This window comes from Phaseolus vulgaris, chromosome 8 (assembly GCF_000499845.2).
Source record: "Phaseolus vulgaris cultivar G19833 chromosome 8, P. vulgaris v2.0, whole genome shotgun sequence".
Lineage (NCBI taxonomy): Eukaryota > Viridiplantae > Streptophyta > Magnoliopsida > Fabales > Fabaceae > Phaseolus > Phaseolus vulgaris.
The window spans coordinates 61,220,254-61,229,747 of NC_023752.2; the positions used below are offsets into that span (position 1 = coordinate 61,220,254).

At 30.1% G+C, this 9,494-nt stretch overlaps 1 protein-coding gene across 3 annotated transcripts; it reads left to right on the forward strand.

Annotated features, from left to right (window-relative positions):
- The first annotated feature begins 2,790 nt into the window (after positions 1–2,790).
- LOC137826945 (OVARIAN TUMOR DOMAIN-containing deubiquitinating enzyme 2) lies at positions 2,791–8,133 on the forward strand. 3 transcript variants are annotated; one of them, XM_068633106.1, is made up of 9 exons: positions 2,791–3,008; positions 3,288–3,378; positions 3,495–3,540; positions 5,752–5,860; positions 6,436–6,527; positions 6,620–6,682; positions 6,877–6,995; positions 7,602–7,677; positions 7,903–8,133. In XM_068633106.1, exons 2-9 carry the CDS (start codon positions 3,314–3,316, stop codon positions 7,957–7,959), a joined length of 627 nt encoding a protein of 208 aa, XP_068489207.1. In that variant the 5' UTR covers positions 2,791–3,008; positions 3,288–3,313; the 3' UTR covers positions 7,960–8,133. The 3 variants fall into 3 exon arrangements, with proteins under 3 accessions (XP_068489207.1, XP_068489206.1, XP_068489205.1); XM_068633105.1 differs by having other exon boundaries at positions 2,820–3,182; XM_068633104.1 differs by having other exon boundaries at positions 2,820–2,914.
- Positions 8,134–9,494: the final 1,361 nt, after the last annotated feature.

Genomic DNA, 9,494 nt, shown 5'->3' on the forward strand with positions numbered 1-9,494 from the left:
GAGCATTTTTAATTTATATCTTTCACCCAATCTCACATCAATTTCTTTTAGATTATTTTTGGATGCATTACCAGGCTTTCATCCAATTTTTATAGCATACAATCATTCTGCACACTGCTTGTTTTAGTTCTGATGTGATCACTTTCTTTATTTTGGTTTTTGGTAGCATTGCATCTTATATTTTTTATGACATCAGCAATATTGTGCAAACAATTTTGCTAACATGTCAAGTGATCACATTGTGGTAATATGATGATGATGATGATGTTATCATCTTAGAATCAATTGTAAGAATTGAAAAAGATAACAAAAACAAAGTAAAGTATATTATGGAGATGAAAAATTGGTTGAACAAAAAATAATAATGCTCTATTATATTGCACAGAAAGTAATCTAAAGAATATACTTAAGACTACCTAATGATTTTTCGTATTTTATATTCTGTTTCTTCAAGTAGTTGAAAATTTCTTTTTCAATCATATCAAAGTTCTGGACCAGACTGGATTTTTGCAGCAGAAGGCATTGATTCTCTTTTGAAAGTATAGACTTTAGGATATGCTTTATAGTAATGAATATCTCATTATTGTATATTCCAACTTGCTTGCATTTGCATCCAATGATGTTCTGTTTGCCACTTTTCAAGAATAAAGATACAAAGTTAAGCATATTTCAATTTCTTTTTCTTTCCTTTCTTGTTTTCTTCTCTTACTAAAAAACATTATTCAAACAAGAACATCACAGGTTGTTCCATTAGCATGAAAATCATCCATTGAGTGTGTGAAAGGGTTTTCTCCAATATTTGGAAGAAAAATACCATAGAGTAAATGAGCAAACTGCATTACAAGAAAAATATTTGTAAAATGCTGCTAAAAACACTTTTTTTCCTGCTCCATCTTTTCCCCTTCTTCTGAAACTACTGTCATCATAATAGTCTCTCTTTTTTTTTGCATTAATTTTACATTGCTGAAAGTTCTGCATTCTATGGTACCCTTCTCATCTTTATACAAAATGAGTATTAAAATATTCTTTCAATATAATTTTCATACATATCTACATTATGGATGGTGGATTTTAAAAAGGGGGTGTGGTAGCTTGAAAGGGTTTTATCTTGTGCCTGTGTTTTTTTTTTCATAGAGAAACATGCATTTTTCTCCATGTAAGTCTGACTAAAAATATACATTATAAGAGTTTGATTTTAACCCAATCAATGTTACTATTTTAAGATGTGCTTTATGTAATTAAAGTTGTATATCTAATATCTCTCTTTTCATTCTTGAGATCAAACTTTAAAAAACAATAATTATGAAATATTATTTAAAAAAAAGTAATGTAATTAAATTCTATTAATTAATTTTTCAATCAGGATAATTAGTATTTTCTATTTATATTCAAAATTAGGAAAAATACTCACTAATAGATTAAAATAATTTACATAATCAAAACATCCTCATACTCATGATTTATTTTCAAGTTTATGTAACTGCTAATAGTTTCAATTTTATAAAAAAAAATCACGAATATAATGCATTCTTCTCAATATTTCATTACATTATTTCCAAAATAATAAAAACCTAGGATTAATTGAACTAAAAAAAGTTAAGGAATTAAAATTGTTCAAAAACTATAATTGTAAAATAACGTGAAGTGGAATTTTCAAGGGATATGATGAGATGCGTTTATTGTTCTTGTAGACTTGAGTGGAATTTTCAAGGGATATGATGAGATTTTAACCGTTGATCACACTTCGACGATCAAGTTAAAGAGAACTTACTAAAATAAGATAAGTTCGGTTTCAATATTCAGAAACGTACCTTTACCGGGGGACTCAAGTCCCTTTTATAACTACTCTTGTAACAGCTTTCTTTCATGAGAATCTTATCTCTACTTAAATCATAAAATAATAACTGAAATGTACTTACTAATGGGCACCATTTATCTTCATGTGCTTAGAGTAGGGATGTTTACGGGTGCACCCTTACTCACGGTGTCTCTTATTTAACAACTTTATCTTTTCAACGAACAACTACATGCATGTATTTACATAACTTAATAACCACACACATTTATCTTTTAGGTTAAAAATATATTCTACTAATAACTTTATATTAATATATGACAAAAATATTCTTTTCTAACGGGCTTACCAATATAACTAGGCTAAACTCATGACCCACCCTTTGGACCCAACAACTGAGCTGACCTACACGCACCCGTGCATTGAGGTCAAAGCATCTGAGCACCCTGTCCAGGACATGCACCATTATTCTTGAGTGTTTCTCTTTTATTCACAACAACTATTAATTAATATGTAACAAACATGTATTAATTAATATATAACTAACTTGCATATTATTAGAAGATATCTTTATCTCAAAATAATATGATAACATATTTTAACTATAACAATTATATCTTTCATCTTCAGAATAATATCAAAACAAATAAAATATTTTTTTATCTTTTATCATAATTACCTTTTCTGGACGGATCCTACCTAAACTGAGGTTCCAAATATTTAATTATTTTATTTTTATATATATTACATAAAATAATAAATAATAATATATATAACTTATAAAAAAAAATATAAGACTTCATATTAAGAAGTAGGAACATTCAAGCCTGTTTTCCACTACTCCTAATAAAGTGATTTTAATACGTCCAATTTATTTAATACAAAGTGGTAGTAAAGTGGTATTTAATACATTGAATTTAATAATTTAAAAAATTAAAGGATTGATTAGTTAGAAAATTAGGAAAGTGAAAATAATGATAGATTAGGGTGAAATTAATGATAGATTAGTGTGAAATTAAGGGATAAGGAAGAGATGGTGTTGCTTGAAAGGTGTTGGGCATGGAAGAAAGTGGGGCATGTTCAGGAAAAGGACGGTGCCATGGCATATCAATCCAAACGGTGCTAACCTTCGTTACATCTTTCACGCATAAAAACCAAACCTTTTCTTTCAAAATACCAAACCCACCTTAAAAAGCACAAAGCTTTCTTCTTGGTTCGTATTCTTCTTCTTCTTCTTCTTCTTCTTCTTCAACCCATTCCCTTCTCATTTTTCACACCATAGATCTCCATTTTCCAATTCCAAACAATTTCCGTTTGCACAATACCTTCCCTCTCTTTGCAGATTTCTAACTCATCTTCTATCAATTTAATAATCAATAAACTCTAGGTTTTGTTCTTTCTCTGTTGGTATTTGTGAAATACAAATAGTGGAGTTTGCATTCGGTGCTGCTTTCTGGATTTTCAATTTCTTTCTTTCGTGGTTGATTTTCAGGCTGGTGGTTGTCTACAATCTTCTCCATGGAAGGTGTTGTTGTGAGAAGAGTTATTCCTTCGGATAACAGTTGTCTCTTCAATGCAGTTGGGTAAGCAAAGCAATGCAAGTCAATCTTTTTTTCTTTTTTTTTCATGCTGTGTTGGTGTTAGTTCTACTCGTACCAATGATTCCTTTTGTTATGTTTTATTGTGTTTCTCGATTCAGGTATGTAATGGATCATGACAAGAAGAAAGCTGCTGATTTGCGACAGGTAGTTTTCCTCGTATTAATTTTATTTGTCTGAAATTTGTACTGTGCACCCTATCATCCAACTCTTCATTTTTCTATGTTTTTTGTTGTTGTTAATTTGGTTCTAGTGGCAAGAGGTACTTCCCTTCTGGCTGGTCAACTTTTGCCTCAAGATTATCCTTATTTTTTGAGTAAAATATGTTTTGGTCCCTCAATATGTCGAGTTTCAGTTTTAGTCCCAGAGTATACTAAGAGGAATACCATGTTTAGTCCTTCCATTTTAACAGAAATTTCGAAATTAAAGTTGACATTTTACTAAAAAACAAAACTCATTTTTCAAATCTTTAGGTATCAAACACAATAAACTCAAGATTTGGACTAGTGAAACCATATCGTAGCAATGCCACCGGTGGTGGGTGGCCTCCCTTCACAAATTCCACCACGGTGACCATGTTGCCACCTTTTTATCAACATCGTATCGTAGAACTTGTTTCTGAATCCGAGGATTTCTTTATGGGGTTGGAAGGAGTTTTTACCCAAACGAGTTAGAGTTCCTCTGAACTGTGTCATTCTCTTAGTATGAGACAACATATGACTCAACACATTCAATATAATTTTAGGTCCCACATTTTTATCAGAGACTATGTTTTTAGGTTCTGATGGGAGAGACTAAAATCACATCCCTCTTGGTACATGTGGGAACTAAGAGCCTATTAAATTTTTATAGGGACTAAGAACATTTTTTGAGAAAGTAAAATCATATGTTATCCTTTCTTTTCTCATGATAATCATATACAGTGTGCTAGTGTGCTATCCTATACAATTCAAATGCGACATCCAACATTCCATCTTAATTGAAATTTGTTTGGTGTTCCTATCACTTTGCTTGTTTTAATTTGAGGAGTTTCTGCAACCAGAAAGTCAAAATACAAGTTCTGAATTTGTTTTTCCGTGGTAAAATGTTCCTTCTAGAAACATTTGATTAAGATTCAGAGTTGGCTTTCCTATCACTAAAATAGTTGCAGTAAATGCAAAGGATTGTGAATGTTGTACTGAGTGTGTTTGGATTTCTGTTGGAATGCCCTAACCAACTTTCAGTTGGAATGCCCTAACCAACTTTCAGTTGGAATGCCCTAACCAACTTTCAGTTGGAATGCCCTAACCAACTTTCAGTTGGAATGCCCTAACCAACTTTCAGCTGGAATACCCAAACCAACTTTCAGCTGGAATACCCAAACCAACTTTCACTTTGAATACCCAAACTAACTTTCACTTTGAATACCCAAACCAACTTTCACTTTGAATACCCAAACTAACTTTCACTTTGAATACCCAAACCAACTTTCAGTTTCATTAAACATTTAAACATTGTGCAACATGTTTGACACTTTTTTAAGATTCAGTTAGAAGCAAAATTCATCTCAAACTCCAGTTGCTTAATAGTTATAATGAGTTGCTTTTTTTCCAACTTCAGTTGAGTTCAATTGTACTTAGTTTTCTATCTGGAACCCTAACACACAATTAGTTTTCAGTTAATTGAATCCAGTGAGCTGGCTATAACTTTTTCTGTTAGGGAAAGAAGCTAGTTTCTGATACTTGTGGGACAAGCTAATTTTATCTATATAATATCTGTTGTAACAGAATTTAATAGAATGAGAAATACAATTTTCTTGCTGCAATCTTCTTCTCTTCTTTGTAAACTCTAACAAGGATGAGTTAAATATTTTCATATGAATGGTTTGTTTTTTCCTTATACCAATAGCATTTTTTTTATCTGCGTAGTACATGAAGGATTTTTCAAATGCAGCTAGGAATAATAAATGCATTTGGAGCATTCTTATTTTACAAGAAAATCGACTTTGAAATATAATACAAGGATCAGCTATATTTTTAAGCAGCTCTTGTTTTTTGACGTAGGACTTAAGTAACTTATCTGGTAAATGTTCATATTTCATTATCAATTCACATGCCCCTATTTTATTGCGCGTCAATCCCCATGCGGTGCCACTCAATGCTTTCAATGAAATTACTAGCAACCAAAAGCTTGTTAATGCAAAATATTTGTATTTTCAGATATGAATTTACATAGTCTATCATTTAAGAATTATCAGTGAAGTTGAAATGAAACTTCTATTCCATCGTATGGCTTATATCTATGCAATTTGAGTATGTTATTTACATAATTTCTTACATATTTTAATTTGATATTTTTGTACTATTTAACATGCAAAAGGTTATAGCTGCAACAGTAGCAAGTGATCCACAGAAATATTGTGAAGCATTTCTTGGGAAGCCAAATGCAGAATATTGTAACTGGATTCTTGACTCAGAGAAGTGGGGAGGTTAGTTGGCCTATGTCTTCCTCATCAAGGCTGTTCTAAATAAAAAGTTTAATGTAATTGATTACCAACTTCTACTGTGCAAGTTGGAACTGCTACTTTCAGTGTTATACTGTGGTCAGTCTATGAGTGTTTAACATCAAATGTGGTGAATTCATATTTATTTGGAATGTAGAAGGGGACGAAACTTGCACAAAGTTAGGTGGATTTAAAAACTGGGCTTTTGGAAAACTTTGCTAACATAAATATATAATGAAGTATATGAATAAAATATATTATTTTCCTGAAATGTTACGAGGCATAAAGATTTAATTAAAATCTGGGAAATTTCATTTAAACATCTGCATACCCAAACATGCTTTTGCTACAATTGTATAAATTTTGGTTGTTTTGTTTAAACAAATTTCCAAAATTAGGCTTTTGATATGAATTTTGTGGGTATAGATTTGTAGTTGATGAATTTAACATGGGTTTCAAAGGGTATTTCAAACTCTCCTAGTAACAAAATTTAACAATAAAGCACTGTCAACGTTTTGTTTGTTTGATGTGCTAATTAAGCTCTATATTCCTTTTTGAAGGTGCAATTGAACTTGCAATATTAGCAGATTATTATGGACGTGAAATTGCAGCATATGATATCCAGACAACTCGATGTGATTTGTATGGCCAGGTAAGTTACTTTTATGCAATCTATGCTCTCAAGTTTTGCAACCTCTCGAGACCAAACTCTCCATTTTCACCTTCTGTGTATACTTTTGACAGGAAAGCAACTACTCTGAAAGAGTGATGCTGATTTATGATGGTCTCCACTATGATGCACTAGTGGTGAGTAATCTCATATACCAGAAATTATTAATCATCCATTCCTTATCTTTTGTGCATTAGTGGTGAATCATGAGATTGCATGTGTATGATATTTATATTTTTATCTACTGCACATGAAACAATAAAGAGAAAAAAACATATGTAATTCTCTTTTTCATGTTGCCTGATGATTAATCACGCCTTGTATGAGTCAGATGTCTCCTGTTGAGGAAGCTCCTGAAGAGTTTGATCAGACCATATTTGCGGTTCAGATGAACAGAAGCATTGGACCTGTGGAGAGGCTTGCTCTAAATTTTGTGAAGGATCAGCAGAGGTAGTTTGCAATTCTTACTGAACCTTCTTAAAACAAATAGATGAACATTTTTAGCCCTCAGATGATTGAAATGCATAAATTTTCAAATTTGGATTCTTTATATATACAAGTAAAAGGTTTTTATGTGGGCATGTAGAATTAAGGTTTCACTATCAGAGGCGTTTGAAGTTGGATTGTGGAAATATTTCTATTCTCAGTAATAACTACAAAAGTTCACCTCAATTCATGTTTTTATGTGACATACTTAAAACTATAAAGTAAGAGAAACTAATGTGACATTTTTGTAAATCCCGTGCTCCTTAAATAATTTTTTTTTTCAATTTAGAACAAGTGTTGAATTTGCTGCTGAGAAGTTGAACTTCATATGCCCATATACACAGACTAAGATGTTGAAAACTTAAAATTTACCATTTTTTATTGTCAAACCATACAGATGAAATTATGCACATTTTTTAAGTGAAAAGCTGGGCTATTGATCTGCCATTAGAAGCATATATTTTAAAACCTGGGATAATAGGAAGGGAAGTCATTTTGCTAGTTATTTCTGCTACCATTATTTCCTTTCAAAATTTATGTTATGCTAATATCAGGGGAACTCTTTCTCAGGAAACGTAGTTACACTGACACTTCCAAGTTCACTCTGCGCTGTGGGGTATGCCAAATTGGAGTAGTTGGCCAGAAGGTAATTCCTACTCATACTCAGTAGCACATGCTTTCATTACAAGAAAATCATTAAATAAAAACTAATTTTAATAACTAAAAATAATTAGTTGTTATATTGACTAAATTATATACTATTTTAGAGACTAAAAGAATTATTGGTTTCTAAATTAGTTTCTATTATTGATGTATAGTTTCTGAATAATTCTTATGATTCTGAGTAGTTGTTTTTCTGTGAACATTTCAGGAGGCAGTGGAGCATGCACAGGCTACAGGTCATGTTAATTTTCAAGAGTATAGATGATGCAATGGATTGATTTGAAAGAGATACAAATTTGTGTAGTCTCTGTTGATTTGAATGAGCTTCATTGGTGAAAGGTAGTTTACTTTGTTGCAGACAGTAAAACTGAATAATTTCTGCATCAGAATTGTTGTGCCAACTTGTTGTAATATTAGTTCCTATTGTTTTGGTCCCTCATGACTCTTGACTAATCTGTAATCAATTTTTTTTTTTTCAAAACATTTTTTCCCTGTAAAGGTTTTTATAAAAAAAAAATCAATTGTTTTCCTTTATATAGCTATTAAAAAGAATGGAAATCTCAAATGACGATTTATATTAGGGAGAAAATTAGGGCTTATTAATAAAAAAAATGAAAAATTAAGCCATACGCAGTGATTAAAATGATGATTAATTCTTGGATGGTAACAGGATGATGAGTGAGTTTTATCATATTCACTTTCAAAGTAAAACTGCATATTTATTTTTATGAAATTTATGTTTTTTTGTTTCTATAAGGTTTTAAATATATATTTACTAGAAAAGATCGTTTTAAATAAAAAATAATATTATTAAGAATTTAAGAATATATTTTTTTTAATCTCAAGTTTTAAGAAGCTAATAGATTAAATAGAATATCAAATAACTGAATATTTGAAATCGATAGTTAAGAAATAAATAAACAATAAATACAAATATTAAAAAAAAATCAAAACTAAGATGTATGTAAAATATTCATCCTGTGTCTATAATGATCAGGTATTACTATATTTATTTAAATTTTTACTTTTAACTTATACATAAAGTAATTTGAACTTATAAAAAAAATCGAATTCAATTTTTTCTGTAAACTTTTGTTTTCTAAATTTTTTCATCCAAACAAACTCACTCTTTCGACCATTTCAAATTTTTGTTATCATGTTCACTTTTTTAATCAATTATCTATTTCAAATTATTTTTTATGTTATCATCGATAATTAAATTCATCTTATACTATAAAATTCTAATTATGTACCTTAATTTTAAATATAGTTTATAAATATTGAAAGACATTCACTTACTGTGAAAGTCAATTATATATAAGTATATATTAAAATGAATAATGCAATGTACCCAAAAGAAATCCACAACAGCTTGAAAGAAGGTCACTATCACATAGTGTAGTGTTATTTGTTTTTATTTGTTTCAATCTTGAAAATAGTTTAATTAATCCATTTGCAAATTGCAGTGATTGGTTATTTACATAATGCAAGAAGAAGAAGATAAATGCAACATTGTTTTCAATATCACTGGTGACAATGATTTGCAAGTCAATTTTATTTTTAAAAAGCAAACCAAAAGATGGTGATATATATATATATATATATATATATATATATATATATATATGAAAGAGTGACGTATTGATGAGGCAATATATATGCCACAAGAACGTCATAACCAAACCAGAGGAAATATTAATATATTGCACCACAAAATTGTTTCAAATCATTTTTTATTTTTTAAAAAAATTTACATCTTCATATACATTTTTGAATGATGATCCTTAATATCCACTAAAA

Excerpts from the sequence above, each read along its gene's own strand:
- LOC137826945 (XM_068633104.1), top strand. The coding sequence starts at position 2,872 with ATGTTCAGGAAAAGGACGGTGCCATGGCATATCAATCCAAACG. Across the intron at positions 2,915-3,287 it reads ATGGCATATCAATCCAAACG|GCTGGTGGTTGTCTACAATC; the intron begins GTGCTAACCTTC and ends GTTGATTTTCAG. Across the intron at positions 3,379-3,494 it reads TGTCTCTTCAATGCAGTTGG|GTATGTAATGGATCATGACA; the intron begins GTAAGCAAAGCA and ends TTCTCGATTCAG.